The 17752-nt window shown below is 41.5% G+C and overlaps 1 protein-coding gene across 3 annotated transcripts in view; it reads right to left on the minus strand.

Moving 5' to 3' along the window:
- Nucleotides 1-15073, minus strand: part of CCAR1 (cell division cycle and apoptosis regulator 1) — a 67832-nt gene extending 52759 nt beyond the window's left edge. For 2 of the 3 annotated variants that reach the window (XM_059170083.1, XM_059170081.1), the window contains exons 1-2: nt 14871-15073; nt 13680-13802 (exon numbers count right to left, since the gene is read on the minus strand). In XM_059170083.1, the coding sequence (XP_059026066.1) occupies nt 13680-13752 (73 nt within the window). In that variant the 5' untranslated portion in view covers nt 13753-13802; nt 14871-15073. Of the gene's footprint in view, nt 1-13679; nt 13803-14860 lie in introns of all 3 variants that reach the window. The other variant, XM_059170082.1, reaches the window with a different exon arrangement.
- Nucleotides 15074-17752: the final 2679 nt, after the last annotated feature.

Below are 17752 nucleotides of genomic sequence, written 5' to 3' on the forward strand. Positions count from 1 at the left end.
TCTCTGCCTCTCTCTCTCTCTAATGAATAAATGAAATCTTTAAAATAAATAATAAATATAAAAAATAAATAAAATACATAAAAACTGCAGTGCAGCACTCCTGTTCTTAAAATTGTATTTCCTGATACAATGACTAGCTCCACAGGACATTGAAGTCGGAAAACAAATTAGAAAGGGCCCAAGGTTTAAAAAGCTGAGGGAACGGGGCATCTGGCTGGCTCAGCTGCTAGAGTATGCAATTCCTGATCACAGGGTCATGAGTTTAAGACCTACAATGGTCAAAGAGCTTACTTAAAAGTTTAGGAAACAGTGATTTAAGCACATATTTTTACTGCAGAATTTCTCAGAACCTTTAATATGCCAACTCAGCATTCTGAATCCCAAAAGATTGCCATAAAAGCAATATTTACACATGGAACACTCCCGTTTCCAATGCATCTTGCTTGTATCTGAAAACAACCTCAAAAAATGCTGCTCTATAATTATTAGTTAACAACCTTATAAAAAGAACAATATTTTGCTTTGTAAGAACAGAACAGAGAACGTTAATGAATTAACTGAAGCACCTAGTCTAGAATATCCCAGAAAATCTTTAGAAGTACAAGGTTCATAATCAGTTGTTTAAAAGTTCAGACTAGGGGGCGCCTGGGTGGCTCAGTGGGTTAAGCCTCTGCCTTCAGCTCAGGTCATGACCTCAGGGTCCTGGGACAGCTCCCACTGGGCTCTCCGCTCTGCAGGGAGCCTGCTTTGCCCTCTCTCTCTACCTGCCTCTCTGCCTACTCGTGATCTCTCTCTCTCTCTGAGTCAAATAAATTAAAAAATAAAGTTCAGACTAATCTTATTTACTTATTTATTTTTAAAGATTTTATTTATTTAACAGGGAGAGAGATCACAAATAGACAGAGAGAAGGGCTTCACAAGTAGAACAGAGAGCCCAATGCGAGGTTTGATCCCAGGACCTTGAGATCATGACCTGAGCCGAAGGCAGAGGCTTAACCCACTGAGCCACCCAGGTACCCCCAGACTAATTTTACTCAAAAATAAAACAAACGAACAACAAAATAAAGCAAAAACAAAAATCCCAGAAAGTATGTTTGTAGTTCTTATAAATTACAAATTACTCTTTGCAAAAAATACTGCTTTTTTTTAAATTAAAAAAGGAGGGGTGAGGAAAGGCAGAGTCTAAGGCAGACAAAAATTTCTAAATGGTGTATGTCTTTACCACATTCATCTTTTCTTATTTTTAAGGAAAGTCAGATATCACAAATGGCAGAAAGAGGAAACCAGGACTAGCCTTAATGAATATAAATAGAAGTAGAGACTATCTTAATACCAGCACAAGTTCAAAATGAGGTTAACTACAATGAGAATAAAGGAGAAGGTACTGAAATCTAGGACCGAGGTTATAATCAATGGATCCTGTTAACCTTTTAAAATTAAAAGCAAAACTACAATGAGAGAAAGTTCAAAGCTTTCATCAGTTTTCAAGAGGATTACAGACCAAAAAGGTTAAGAAGCACTGTTTTAGGGGCGCCTGGGTGGCTCAGTGGGTTAAGCCGCTGCCTTCGGCTCAGGTCATGATCTCAGGGTCCTGGGATCGAGTCCCACATCGGGCTCTCTGCTCAGCAGGGAGCCTGCTTCCCTCTCTCTCTGCCTGCCTCTCAGTGTACTTGTGATTTCTCTCTGTCAAATAAATAAATAAAAATCTTTATAAAAAAAAAAAAAAAAGAAGCACTGTTTTAGAACAACAGAAGCAAAATACGCACTGAACACAAAATAAAGATCACAGGAAAAAAATAGTACTTTAAATTCTAAGATTGGTATGATATACATTTGACAGAGTAACATCCGTGATTCACGTATCATAACCCAACTCCTTCACCCACCTGAGCTCTGACCTCAGATCGGATGTTTCATTCTGTTGGTACCAATTTCCAGAAAGTAACACAAACTCTTTTCTCCTATTACTTTTTTAGGTGTTCTGAATCCTGGCATCATACAGCAAGCAGTCTAGCATTAAGCAGATAGGATGATAGACACATCTGTCTTCTACTGTTAACAGCGTGATAAATTAGAAACTACAACAAAATTACAGGTGACCTGTAAACAACGTGGGAGTTAAAGGTTCTTGGCCTCCATACACAGATGAAAATCCACATATAGTTTCTGAATCCCCCGAAATTAACTACCAATAGCGTAGGATCTTGGAATAAAATATTCCTAATGAAAGGAAGTACCAATTAGTTGATTTGTTGATGGCATTCTTTTTCTAGGACCACCATACAGTCTTCTATCTATGTAAGCCATTCATACACAGGGAAGCAAATACAGACACAAGGCTTTAAGACAATACTGATGTCTTGATGATTAAAAATACAGCAGCAGGGGCGTCTAGGTGGGTCAGTCAACAGAGCCACCAGCCAGAGAAGTCAGAACATCCGACTCCTGACTTCACCTCAGGTTGTGGGATTGACCCCTCCACTGCGTGGTGCAGAGTCCTGCTTGAGATTTTCTCTCCCTCTCCCTTCTCTTGCTCCTCCCTGTGCTCTCTCTCTGAAATAAAATCTTTTTTTTTTTTTTAAGATTTTATTTATTTGACAGAGAGAGATCACAAGTAGGAAGAGAGGCAGGCAGAGAGAGGGAGAAGGGGAAGCAGGCTCCCCACTGAGCAGAGAACCTGATGTGGGACTCGATCCCAGGACCCTGACATCATGACCTGAGCCAAAGACAGAGGCTCAACTCACTGAGCCACTCAGGCACCCCTAAAATAAAATCTTAAGGAAAAAAAAAAGGAATATGGGGTGCCTGTCTGGCGTAGTCAGTACAGCTTGCAACTCTCAATCTCAGGGACATGAGTTTAAGCCCCACGTTGAGTGTAGAGCTTATAGGGAAAAAAAAGAAAGAAAGAAACATTCCATTCACATGTATTAGCAGTTAGTGACTGGATCAATACATAGTCATAAGTTTGTCATTTATATATTTTCTAATTATCATTTCTCCCCAAATTTTGCATTGTAGGATTACCATTCAAAGATTTTGGAAAAAAACTGAAAACAGTATAGTGAAACACTAAAATGAGTAGAAGGAAAACTACAGTAGCAAAGATAAAGTATAAAGCTCAGTTCTCTTTTATATTAAAAGTTAATTCAGGGGGTGCCTGGTTGGCTCTGTTGGAGAAGCATGTGACTCTTGATCTTGGCACCATGATTTTGAGCCCCACATTTATCCTGAAATGAATAAATTTAAAACAAAAAACCTCAGAATTGATGTAAACTACCCTATTTCAGAACATGTATTAATAGCCTCTATATGCCACTGAAAATTTAGGTGCTGTATTATATTTTATCATAAGACTTTTGTTTAAAAAAAAAAAAAAAAAAAGATCAAAACAAAAAAAAAATTTTTTATGAAATATTACCTAAACATGTGGCTTACTCAGTGTTCAACTGCAAGTTTTTTCTTGGACATTGAAAATGAAATTAAACATTAATGTTTCTGGGCGCCTGGGTGGCTCAGTGGGTTAAGCCGCTGCCTTCGGCTCAGGTCATGATCTCAGGGTCCTGGGATCGAGTCCCGCATGGGGCTCTCTGCTCAGCGGGGAGCCTGCTTCCTCCTCTCTCTCTCTGCCTGCCTCTCTGCCTACTTGTAATCTCTCTGTCAAATAAATAAATAAAATCTTTAATAAATAAATAAATAAATAAATAAACATTAATGTTTCTGTAAATCAGACAAAGTGACATTCAATTTTTAAAACTAGCCTTTGGACTTAGAAGGGAAAATAAAGTATCTCTAGGTCCTGGGTGGCTCAGTTAAAGTGTCTGACTCTTGGTTTTGGCTCAGGTCAGGATTTGGCTTAGGGCTCTGCCCTCAGCATGGAGTCTGCTTGCCCCTCCCCCACCACACACATAAGCTTACACCCCCTCTACTCTAAAAGAAAAATCTTAAAAAAAATTTTTTTTTAAATTTTAAGTAGCTTCCCACCCAGTGTGGAGCCCAACATGGGGCTTGAACTCACGACCTGAGATCAAGACCTGGGCCGAGGTCAAGTCCCATGCTTAACTGACTGAGCCACTCAGGTGCCCCAAATAAATAGAATCTTTAATAACAAACTACAAACAAAAAACTACTAATAGGGATGCCTGGGTGGCTCAGTCAGTTAAATATGACTGTCACTGCCCTCAGCTCAGGTCATGATCCTGGGTTCTGGGACTGAGTCCCAAGCATCTGGCTCCTTGATCAGTGGGGAGCCAGCTTCTCCCTCTGCCTGCTCTGCATGCTGCCCCAACTTCTCGTGCTCTGACAAATAAATACATAAAAATCTTAAAAAACAAAACAAAACAAAACAAAACAAAACACTACTAACAGCCAGACGTTGAGTGGAAGCCAACTGCTGGGCACCTGGGTGACTCAGTAGTTAAGCCTCTGCTTCAGCTCAGGTCGTGATCCTGGGATCCTAGGATCAAGTCCCACATCAGGCTCCCTGATCAGTAGGGAGCCTGTTTCTCCCTCTCCCGCTCCCCCTGCTTGAGTTCCCTCTCTGGGTGTCTCTCTGTCAAATAATAAATAAAATCTAAAAAATAAAATTCTTATTTTAGGGACACCTGGGTGGCACAGATAGATGGTTCAGCATCTGCCTTCTGCTGGGGTCGTGATCTCAGGTCCTGGGATCGAACCCCCCATAGGGCTCCCTGCTCATCAGGGAATGTTTCTCCCTCCCCCTCTGCTGTCCCCCCTGCTTGTGCTCTCGCTTTCTCTCAAATAAATAAAAATAAATAAAATAAATCATTCGTATTTTAGACTTTACTGTCAATAAAGTGTATTTTGTTATTAATACTCCTTTTTTGTGGTTATCTGAGAAACTATCCTTGAGTATTTGTGAATTATAATCAATATTCTGTAAGATCATCCTGTAATTTGCATATCATAAAAGTATCAATCCCTGATTTAATCTTTCTCTCCACCTAAGTGGCCAAACACCTGTCGAATGGAGGTATTTTCCAATTATCCACAACAAAATTGTTCACATATCTATACCTAATTCAACATGATCGCTGAAGGTCTTGTGACCCTTCTAAAAGAGATATGCTTACACTGTGTATCAATACTTCCAGAGACAAACCTATGAAATGACCCCTAGATGACCACAGGCTACCAGGTAAACAAGTAAACTTAAGGACTAATTTATCTTTAATCTTTTTAATAAGACTTTATTTGACAGAGAGAGACAGCAAGAGAGGGAACACAGGCAGGGGGAGTGGGAAAGGGAGAAGCAGGCTCCCCACTGAGGAGACAGCCCAATGCGGGGCTCCATCCCAGGACCCTGGGATCATGACCTGAGCTGAAGGGAGATGCTTAATGACTGAGCCACCCAGGCGCCCCAAAGTTTTTTTAAATGTTTAAGGACAAATGTAAATTCTATATCATTTTCTAGAATGTCAAATCAGTTTCATATGACTGAAACACACTTGTGTTATGACATACTAGCAGTTTTACTAATTACCAACCAGTGAACACACCATTAAAACACGAAAGAGAAAAGAAAAAAAAAACCACAAAAGAGAAGCCTGTCCCTTTTCTGCTGTCCCTTTATCTTATCAAACTCACTATTAAATTTAAAAATCCTTATTACCTTTAATCTTTATTAAGATGAGTCATCCTGAAATAAAGTCCAAAACCTCAAAGCTGCATGCTCAAGTTAGGACAGGGAGAAAAAAAAAAAAGAAAAGTTAGGATAGAAAGATGGGGCACTCAGTACTCCCGGCTTCCTAGTTTTGTTTTGGTTTTAAGATTTTATTTATTTGAGACAGAGAAAGAGAACACAAGCAGGGGAGTGGCAGAGGGAGAAAAGGCTCCCTATCGCTAAACAGGGAACCCAATGCAGGGCTCAATCTTAAGACCCTGGGATCATGACCTGAGCTGAAGGCAGGTGCTTAGGTGGGCCTGTAACTGAGCAACCCAGGTGCCCCTGTAGTTTGATGTTAATGCAGCTATCACTGGATAAGAGCACAAGTAAGGCATACTTACTTAAGGGGGAAAAGTATGCATTAACAATGAACCTTAAAAGATTTTATGTGTAGGGGTGCCTGGGTAGCTCAGTGGGTTAAGCCTCTGCCTTTGGCTCAGGTCATTATCTCCAGGTCCCGGGATCAAGCCCCACGTCAGGCTCTCTGCTCAGCATGGAGCCTGCTTCCCTGCCTACTTGTAATATCTCTCTGTGACAAATAAATAAAATCTTTAAAAAAAAAAAATTTTATGGGTATTTTTTTTACTCTTAGAAAAATGTTTTAGAGACTATTTGCTACTACTAGCATAAGCAGTGTTTAAACAGGCTTAAACCAATACTAGGAGCAATCTTTTCCTACTAAATGAGTTGTAAATAATCAAGTCCATTAAAGCGTAACTAATGTAAGTTAAGTATACATAGCATATCAGCTATTATTTGTTTGAAAAAGACCATGAATTCTGGAATTTAACAATCTGAGCTGCTGATTCAAGAGATTGTGGTTTTAAATGATGACAACTGGGCCAAAACAAAGAGGCAGGAAAAATGGAGTCATATTTAAAACAACTGTATTGGGGCCCCTGGGTGGCTCAGTGGGTTAAAGCCTCTGCCTTCAGCTCAGGTCATTATCTCAGGGTCCTGGGATCAAGCCCCACGTTAGATCTCTACTCAGCAGGGAGTCTGCTTCCTCCACTCTCTCTGCCTGCCTCTCTGCCTACTTGTGGTCTCTGTCTGTCAAATAAATAAAAATCTTTAAAAATAAAAAAATAAAAAATAAATAAATAAAACTGTATCGGCATTAGCTTCAGTTGCCTGTTGAAAAGCACATTATAACTATAGTTTTAACTCCTGAAGTAGTTCATGTTTCTCTATGACCAGAATGCAGTCATTTTACAAATGGTCCAAAAGAAATAGGGGAGAATATACTAATTCATTCCCCACATTTCAATATTATGATGATTACATACAGATACAAATGCAAATGTTTTTAGTCAAATCTACAAACTATTATAATTAATCAAAGAGTTAAAGATTCAATCGGTGGGGCACTTGGGTAGCTAAAGAGTGGAACATGCAGGGCGCCTGGGGGGTTCAGTTGGTTAAGCAACTGCCTTCCGCTCAGGTCATGACCCGAGTCCTGGGATCAAGTCCCGCATCAGGCTCCCAGCTCCATGGAGAGTCTGCTTCTCCCTCTGACCTTCTCCTGGCTCATGCTCTCTCTCAAATAAATAAAATCTTTAAAAAAAAAAAAAAAAAGAGGGGCACCTGGGTGGCTCAGTGGGTTAAAGCCTCTGCCTTCAGCTCAGATCATGATCTCAGGGTCCTGGAATCGAGCCCCACATCAGGCTCTCTGCTCAGCATGGAGCCTGCTTCCTTCTCTCTCTCTGCCTGCCTCTCTGCCTACTTGTGATCTGTCTGTCAAATAAATAAAATCTTTAAAAAAAAAAAAAGAGTGAAACATGCAACTCTTGATCTTGGGTTCATGAGTTCAAGTACATAAAACAGAAATAAATTTTATTAATTTTTTTATTTTTCGAGCAGATTTATTCATTTGACAGAGAGCACAAGCAGGGGGAGTGGCAGGCAGAGGGAGAGGAAGAAGCAGGCTCCCTGCAGAGCAGAGGACGCCCTATGTGGGACTTGATCCCAGGACCACAGGATCATGACCTGAGCTGAAGGCAGTTGCTTAACCAAATGAGCCAACCAGGTGCCCAAAAATAAAAATAATTTTTAAAAAATATCTCAGGGGGTACCTGGTGGCTCAGTCAGTTAAATGTCTGACTCTTGATTTCAGCTCAAATCATGATCTCAGGGTCATTGTATCGAGCCCAGGTTGGGCTCCATGCACAGTAGAGAATATGCTTGTCTCTCCCCACCTGCTCCTCCCCGACTCACATGTACACTCTAAAAGAATTAAAAACTTTTATTTTTTTTTTTCCAAAGATTTATTTATTTATTTATTTGACACAGAGAGATCACAAGTAGGCAGAGAGGCAGGCAGAGAGAGAGAGGAGGAAGCAGGCTCCCCGCCGAGCAGAGAGCCCGACGCGGGACTCGATCCCAGGACCCTGAGATCATGACCCGAGCCGAAGGCAGCGGCCCAACCCACCGAGCCACCCAGGCGCCCTAAAAACTTTTATTTTTTTAAGGATTTTGAAAAAGTGAGCGATGAGAGAGAAAGAGACAGAACAAGCAGGGGGACGGACAATGTGAGAGGGAGAAGCAGACTCCCTGAAAGGGAGCCCAACATGGGGCCCAATCCCAGGACCTAGGGACCATGACCTGAGCCTAAGGCAGATGCCTAACCGACTTAACCCTCCAGACACCCAATAAATAAAATCTTTAAAGAAAACAAAAAGAAAGAAAGAAAATGAAATCTCATAAAGATTCAATCAGTGGTTCACCAGTTATCTCTCTCAATCTCCTTATACACAGGAAACTGTTAAACTTTCAAACCTAAAAGTTCTAGAAACAAATATGACTGTCACTGAATATATATCACAGCACTTCAGCTAGGGGATGGAAAAAATAGGGAAATAATAAGAACTATTTCAGTGTAGGAGAAATGTTCTATAGGGCTGGAAAGATGGAACATCATAAATACCATCCCAAGGAGTTTGAAATGAATTCTAAAATCCTTGAAGATATTTTTTTTGGATAAGTAAAAATAATGGAAGATACAATGAACCATAATTCTGATGATCTAACATTAACTCTCCTGTGACGTCTGAAAAATCTAAACAACTTTCACCTTTCTAGGCCTCAAATTCCTAATCTGATAAAGTTGTTGAGATAGAATCTAGGACACGTCCCATCCTGCTTTGAAATAGTTTGACTTGGACAGAAATTAGGAGGGGCTCCTGACTGGCTTTGTAGGTAGATCATATGACTCTTGATCTCAGGGGCATGAGTTTGAGCTCCTCATAGGGTGTGGAGCCTACTTGGAGAAAAAAAAAAAGAAAGAAATTATACTTTAGTTGTATCACATCTGACAGATACACTGAAACTGAAAGAGAAATAAGAAGCAGCATATCCAGTATGTAAGAGAAGAAAGCAAATTAAAGCAATTAGAACTAAAGAAGAGAGGGGCACCTGGTTAGCTCAGTCGGTTAAGTATCTGCCTTTGGCTCAGGTCATTATCCTGGGGTCCAGGGATGGAGCCCTTCATTGGGCTCCCTACTCAGCGGGGAGTCTCCTTCTCCCTCTCCCTCTGCTCCTACACACTTGCTCTCTAATAAATAAGTCTTTTTTTTTTAAGATTTATTTTTTTTAAGATTTTATTTATTTATTTGACAGAGAGAGAGATCACACGTAGGCAGAGAGGTAGGCAGAGAGGCAGGCAGAGAGAGAGGGGGAAGCAGGCTCCCTGCCAAGCAGAGAGCCAGATGTGGAGCTCGATCCCAGGACCTTGAGACCATGAACTGGGCCGAACGCAGAGGCTTAACGCGCACAGAGCCATCCAGGTGCCCCCTAATAAGTAAGTCTTCAAAAAAAAAAACAAAAAAAAAAAACACACACTGAATAAAGGATAATAAAGAGTAACACTACCAAGTGAGAAATGAGGAAAAAAGCTTCCTGACTTAAGGATCTATGGTAAGCACTATGGATTACATTTGGGAAAAGCAAAGAAGGACCTAAAAGTTAGATGAGAGACTTTAGCATATGAGCTGTAACCAAGAGAAAGCTGCTATGACAATTATCCAAATGTAAAACAGAGAATACCTGGGGCATTTTCAAAGGAGAAAAAAGTCAAGATTTGATATATGATTGATTTGGGGGGTTAAAGGAAAAGAAAACTAAAGATGATAGATAATAACATCTAGGAATTCAAAATTAATCAGTAACAATCCATACACTGATCTTCAATTTTACCAAATATTTCAGTATTATACTGCTAGCATGCCTGCTTTTACTAAATTTTTTTTTTAAGATTTTATTCATTTATCAGAGAGAGAGAGGGGGAGAGAGCGAGCACAGGCAGACAGAATGGCAGGCAGAGGCAGAGGGAGAAGCAGGCTCCCTGCTGAGCAAGGAGCGGGACACAGGACTCGATCCCAGGACGCTGGGATCATGACCTGAGCCGAAGGCAGCTGCCCAACCAACTGAGCCACCCAGGCGTCCCTAAATTTTTTAATATATATTTTTTATGTTATTTAAGTACTCTCTACACCTAACATGGGGCTCAAACTCATGACTCTTTGAGGTAAAGAGTCCCACGCTCCTCTAACTGAGCCAGCCAGGTGCCCCTTTATATTATTTTAAATCAGTCATCAGGGGGTGCCTGGGTGGCTCAGTGGGTTAAAGGCTCTGCCTTCAGCCTGGGTCATGATCCCAGGGTCCTGGGATGGAGCGTCAGGCTCTCTGCTCTGCAGGGAGCCTGCTTCCTCCTCCTCCTCCTCCTCCTCCTCTCTCTCTCTGCCTCTCTGCCCACTTGTGATCTCTGTCCAATAAATAAAATCTTGAAAAAATTAAAAAAAATAAATCAGTCATCTCTGTGAATGTAGTGAAATCTAGATCACTTTAGCTGAGAATTTCCAAGGTCAGTACAAATGCAAAATATCCTTGCCAGAAAATGGAAGAGCAAAGACTTTAACTGAACAAAATCGTGTTATGTTATATACAAAAAGAGTAGTATTTTCATACTGTTCTCAGGAGAAAAAGGGTCAGAAATATAGGCAGAGAGATCAAAATACTTAATTCAAGTTGAATTACTCAGTTAACCTTTTTCTGTTCCATGATTATTTATGACAGTAGCCTCTGACAGTAATATGTCTGGAATAGTTCAAAGGGTGCATTTTTTTTTTAAATTTTTTTTTATTTATTCGATAGACAGATCACAAGTAGGAAGAGAGGCAGGCAGAGAGAGAGGAGGAAGCAGGCTCCCTGCTTAGCAGAGAACCCGATGTGGGGCTCGATCCCAGGACCCTGAGATCATGACCTGAGCCGAAGGCAGCGGCTTAACCCACTGAGCCACCCAGGCGCCCCAGGGGTGCATTATTTTTTTTAATAGAATAAAAAACCAGCATCTACACTATTGCCCAAATTAAGTCCTTATATGTCCTTCACTGAAATTTTTTCTCAAATTGTACTTGAAGCTACTAGGAGAAAACTTGAGGTACTATAATTAGGTTAGAATGTTCTCTATTTCACAGGCACCTAGTTGGTTCACCTAGTTGGAGCATGTGATTCCTGATCTCAGGGTTGCAAGTTCAAGCCCCATGTTGGGTGTAAAGATTACCTGGGGGGGGGGGGAATTCTCCATTTAGATGAGATGTAAATAAAACTCATTTTAATTGCCTCAGGATTGAAAATTTAACTTTTACAGAAATTTGTGTGGCTCTGAAAATCAGCTAATAAGATGAGATATTAGACACAAATAAGGCTTTAAGATGAAGGTAAGAAAAGAGCAAGCTTTAGGAAACAGCCTGAAATAGAGCACCTGGAAAATAAACATTTTAATAAAAACAGTATCACTAGAGAGTTCTCTTTAGAACCTTCTCCAGGATTTTTACAGGAAAGCTAAGAGAGACATATGCTAACAGAACACTTGGCCTACTTACTGAAGTTATGACGAATCAATAAAATTTGATTTGGAAAAACTGATTAACAGCAAGGTCTAAGAAAACCCATAAAAATTTCCTACAGCACAAATAAAAGCTCTGTTTACACAAATCCCATTATTTGTTTGGACTCTTGCCAAAAAGGGAGATCTATATTTACTACTGACTTTTGTGTTTGATAATTTTCATGAACATCTGGTGTCTTCTCTGTTCAATCTTAAAAACAAAAAAAGTATAATGTAAATTTAAGTAATTACAATAAATTTTTAAAAATATTTTATCTATTTATTTGAGAGGCAGAGATAGCAAAAGCGACCATGAGTGGGGAGGAGAGGAAGAAGCAGGCTCCCTGCTGAGCAGAAAGCCCTACAAGGGCTCTATTCCAGGACCCTGAGATCATTCAGCAGTCACCCAACCAACTGAGCCTGCCAGGCACCCCACAATACAAATGTTAAGAGCTACAGACAATAGGATTCCCCCCTGAAGAGCTATTTAACTGGAACAATACAGAAATCAACTTAAAACAAATTATAGAGATGCCTGGGTAGCTCAGTTCCTTAACCATCTGCTTTTGGCTCAGGTCATGATCCCAGGGTTCTGGGATGGAGCCCCACATCAGGTTCATCAGGCTCCCTGCTCAGTAGGGAGCCTGCTTCCCCCCACCCTTACTCCTACTCTCCTGCTCTATCAAATAAATAAATGAAATCCTTCAAAAACAAATGTCACTCGGAATATTATGTTCCTGACCTTGTTTTAAATAAACAAAGCAAATTATATGTGGAAAAAGCCAGGTAAAACATGTTTAGTAGACCAAAATACAAGTCATAGGACTTGCTTCTGGACATAAGGTAACTGTTGACAATTCCCATTTCAAAACTAAGTCAAGGGGCGCCTGGGTGGCTCAGTCAGTTAAGCGTCTGCCTGGCTCAGGTTATGGATCCCTCGTCCTGGGATGGAGCACTGCATCAGGCTCCCTGCCCAGCAGGGAGTGTGCATCTCCCCCTGCCTCTTCCTCTCTCTGTCTCTCATGAATAAATAAATAAATAAAATCTTTAAAAAAAAAAAACAAAACAAAAAAACTACGTCAACACCAGAGTCCCCATTATTTAACATAAAGTACTACCTGGATCTGAATTAAATATAATCTATAACTATTATTTCATAATCTCGTTGCCTGCAGAACTGCCCATTTAAACCCGCAAATGAAAAGTAACAATAAAAACTCCGAAGCTGATGTGACAGGCCTCTCCCCAAGAAAGTAAACCACAAAAAAAAAAAAAAAAACTCCGAAGCATCCATTTAAGAACGGTCCCCTACTTAACAAGATAATCATGTCCACCAAATTTTATAACACCCAGTCAGAAGGTCATAGGGTCTCTTTAACTGACCCTGAATTACTAAAATAGACATTTTAAGTAAAAGGCAGTAAAGAACCAGTATTAGAGATGTCATAAATAAAACATATACTCAAATTAACAGAAAAAGCTGCAACTTTTCGGGGTACCCAAAGAAACTGAAATTCATACTGTAGAATCCTTGGGATACTTCTCTAAGATTCAAACCTTAAATCAAATGGTTAAAAAAAAAAAAAAAAAACCTTCTTAAAGCAAACAGAAGCAGCTTATTGATACATTTTCAATGACATTATCTGTTGACCTTATTTTGAAAATGTAAATATTTATTTGCTCTTTTATACCTATTTATCTTTCTCCTTTGCTTGATCAATTCTTTAGAACTGGGTTTGCCACTTTAAACTCTAACAACGGAAAACCAGTCATATATAATTTTTCATAAAATGTAAAATTTTAATACATTTATTTTTCAGTATAGCATGTGCATACTGACATCTTAACATTCCAAATGACAACCTCTAATCAATGAATAGCTGCTAGCCTATTTAAATCAAATAAAAGTTAATCAATATGTTTGAAAAACTATATAGAACTATCTAAATTGCTGTGTAAAACAGATTTGTGCTAGTTGATCCATCAATTTTTTAAAAGCTTCACAAATAAAAGATACGTCATTTAGGAACATTTTACAATATCACACACACAGCCTAATTCACGTCCTCCCCCAACCCCCAAGTTTACAGTACATGTGTTCAGTGGCCTGACCTGGCTGAGATACCGCAGTGGCTGTAAATTGAGTAGCCCATGGCGGATTCTTCTGTCCTCCAAACTGAGCCATGATGAAAGAGGGAAAAACACCTTCACTTGTTTGTCTTCTATAGCAGCAATCTATTAAGAAAAATAATCCACATTTTAAAGTTGAAACTATAAATATCATGAAAGTGTTATTAAAGAAAAGTTTGTCAAGGAAATCTTCCTAAATTCTAGTATAAATAACGAGGTACATATAAACGTCCAATATGTAGCAAAAAAAATTCTACATCAAGCAGCTCACTAAAAGCCCCAAATTTCAATACATTAGGGGTAGACTCACAAGAAAGGCACTTCTTTCCGTGACTACAAACTGTCACATTTTAACAGAAAACCCATGTGCTGTTATCTACCCAGTTCTTAGTAAGTACAGTCTCAGGTTCAAAGAAAATAGAGCCTGCGTGTTTCTTTTGGCAATCAATTGGGGACTGAAAGTGGTGGAACCAATTACGGAAATTGGGACGATACACTGAGTGAGTATTTAAGACTATCATTTAAATAACGAACATCTTACTTTCTCGGGTTGGAAAGGGGCCGAGGAGCTCCTTTTCCTTCTCCCCTCCCTCGAGGGGAAAAACGGTTGAAAATAACGGATGTCCCCTAAAGAACAATCGCTAAGACCCCCTCCCCCCAAAATCAAGCCAGGAAAGGCCAAGATCTAAGCCCGCGCACCCTCTCCCTCCCCCCGCGACTCGGAGGGGCCAGAGCTCGGCCATCCATCTTCTTCCAGCCCCAGCTCCTCGCGGGACGCAGACCAGAGAAGGCGGAATCCTCCGTCTCACGAGACTGGGCGAAGCGCCAAGAGAGGACTACTGAAAGCCCTGGTCCCCTTAACCTCCAGGCCGGGCAAAGAGCCTCTATCCCCCAAAACCCGCGCCGCCGCCAGCCACCCGACGCCCTGGGCCGGAGGCCGGGAAGCTAAAGCTTAGCGACTCCGAAGTGAGGGATGGCGCTCGGCAGTGCCTCTAGAACCGCCAAGCCGAGGCTGAGGGGCGCTGGGTGTACCTGAAGAACCGAGGAGTGGGGAGGGGGGCCGAAAAAACGAGGCGGTGGGGGAGGGGCTGCCGCGCGGGGCCTGCTCCGACCCGCACAAAAGGGACCATAGCCCTCCCGCCCCAGTCCCACGAGAGCCCCACCGTCGCCGACCTACGGACGCCGTGCTACCAAAACGGTCGCTCCTGGCCCTTCAGCGGATCCGATAGGATATTAGGACCCCGGCTCCGCCGCCTGCTGCTCCAACCGCGAAGACCAGACCTTCACCTGAATCGGGTCCCGGCTAACACCGAAGCCATTTCAAACCCGTCAGAGTTAAGCGCATGCGCCAACTTCCCTCTCTTCCTCCACGCCTCTCCCCTCCTCCGCATCTCTGCGAGGAACGGCGCTTACGGGTTTACGTTCTACGTGCGCGCACCCCAGCTAGCCTTCCATACGCTCTCTACGCTCACTAAGCCGCCGGCGCTAGAGCGCGCTTTAGAAGGGTTACCTGGGCTTCCCATAACAATGAGCCGCCAGTGTCTCTGCGCCAGCTCTGAAGAAAAGACTTTTCAGAGGGTGGGCAGGGAAGAATTGTAGGTCACGTGATCGGACCAGCCCGCCGCCATTTTGTGTTTTTTCGCCTTTTCTGTGTTTTTTCCTAGTTCAAGTACTTAGAAGTATACCGGGTACCATCTTCCTAAGTTTTTTTTTTTAATTGAGATAAAATTCACGTACCATATAATTCACTGTTTTAAATATTTTGTACAGTTCAGTGACCTTTATTTTTTATTTTCCTCCGATGGCCTTTGTACAGTCAAGTTTCTACAGCCATCACCACCTCAACCGTCGGAGGAAACCCCTACCCGTTAAGCAGTCACTCCTTAATTCCAGCACCCGCCATCCTTTTACAGCCACTAATCGTCTTTGTCTCTGTGGATTCGAATGTCCTAGATACTTCATAGTAATAGAGTTATATAACATAAGGTACTTTGTGTCCGGTTACCGTGGTATCTAAATGGGGAAACTGGATCTGATCGGCCCCCAGGTGTGGAGCGACCCCTTCAGGTGGAAGCCAATGGCGCGGTTGGTGAAAGAATCCCCCTGAGGCAGAACAAAGGAGATAAAAGTTTTTTGAATACACCTCAAGGGAGCCACTGACTGGAGAGCTGAGGAAAAGCTAACTGCAAGGGAGGCAGTGGGTGGGGGCTGTTTTTGAAAGGGGGAAGATGAGTATGGCCACATGCGGATTTCTCCCTTTCTTGGTAACTGTGGCCCGATGGCCAGTTAGGACCTGTGGATATTTTCAGGTGGATCCGGGGATGGTCCCCTCTGTATTCAGTCAGGTAGGCCTATAGGCCTTTATATATTCCATTGCTCAAGCCTGTTTGCCTAAAAGTGTCCTCTACAGCTTCTTTAACTTAACTATTGTTTCCGAGGTTCATGAAGCAAGTATCCACACTTCATTACATTTTATGGCTAAAACTAATCCTTTAAATGGTGAATACTAATTTTTTATACATTTGTTCTAAAGTGATCGCTTAGGTTGTCTTCACATTGGGGTTTTATGAATAAGGGGGCTGTGAATATTCACATACAGGTTCTTTTTGAACTCTTGTTTTCAATTCTCTTAGGTATATGTATGCACAGGAGTGGAATTCTGGGTCACATGGCAGTTCCATAGTTAAATTTTGAGAAATTGCCAACTTTCTTTCCCAGTGGCTACACTAATTGCCACAGGCAATGCACCACATTCTCCTCCTCGGCTCTTTCTTTTTAAAATGTTGTGGAGGGGGCGCCTGGGTGCCTCAGTCGTTGTCTGCCTTGGGCTGGGGTCATGGTCCCAAGGTCCTAGGATATAGCCCAGCATCAGGTTTCCTGCTCAGCAGGAAGCATGCTTCTCCCTCTCCCACTCCTCCTGCTTGTGTTCCCTCTCTCGCTGTCTCTCTCTCTCTGTAAAACAAATAAGTAAAATCTTAAAAAAAAAGGGGGGGGGGTGCCTGGGTGGCTTTAAGCATCTGCCTTCAGCTCAGGTCCTGATGCCAGGATCCCTGCTTGGCAGGAAGCCTGCTTCTCCCTCTCCTGCTCCCCCTGCTTCTGTTCCCTCTCTTGCTCTCTCTCTCTCTCTCTCTCTCTCTGTCAAATAAGTAAATAGGCAACATCTTCATTTAAAACATCTTCATTTTTTTTCATTTAAAAAAAAAAAAGTGGTGAGATCAGATATCCTTGTCTTGTTTCTGAATTTAGGGAGAAAGCTTCAGTCTTTATTTTTGATTTTAGCTCTAGGTTTTTTCACAGATGCCTGTTAGCAGGTTAAGGAGGTTCTTTTCTAGTCCTAGAAGCATCTGGGTGGTTCAGTCAGTTAAACTTGATCTCAGTTCGGGTCTTCATTTCAGGGTCATGAGTTCAAGCCCTACTTAAAAAAAAGAAAGAAAGTTCTCTTCTATTCCTAGTTTACTGACAGTTTTTATTATGAAAAGGTTTGCAGTTATCAAACAGTTTTCCTCCACCAACTGAGAAGATCATGTGAATTTTTACTACACTGTATTAATATGGTATATTAGATTGATTGGTTTTTGTATATTGATCTATCTTACATTCCTGGGATAAATCCCACTTGCTTACATGGTGTGTAATATTTTTAATAAGCTGCTGGGTTTGATTTGCTACTGTTTTGCTCAGAATTTTTGCATATATATATATATATATATATATTGGTCCATAGTTGTCTTCTTCTTCTCCTCTTTCTCCCCCTCCTCCTCCTCTCCCACCTCTCCTTCTTCAAAATTTATTTATTTATTGGGGCACATGGGTGGCTCAGTGGGTTAAAGCCTCTGCCTTCAGCTCAGGTCATGATCTCAGGGTCCTGGGATCCAGCCCCGCATCAGGCTCTCTGCTCAGCAGGGAGCCTGCCTCCCCCTCTCTCTCTGCCTGCCTCTCTGACTACTTGTAATCTCTGTCTGTCAAATAAATAAAATCTTAACAAAAAAAGAGATTTATTTATTTATTTAAGAGAGAGTGGGTGAAGGGGCAGAAGGAGAGAATATCGAAGAAAA

This window comes from Mustela lutreola, chromosome 4, assembly GCF_030435805.1.
Source record: "Mustela lutreola isolate mMusLut2 chromosome 4, mMusLut2.pri, whole genome shotgun sequence".
In the NCBI taxonomy this organism is placed as follows: Eukaryota; Metazoa; Chordata; class Mammalia; order Carnivora; family Mustelidae; genus Mustela; species Mustela lutreola.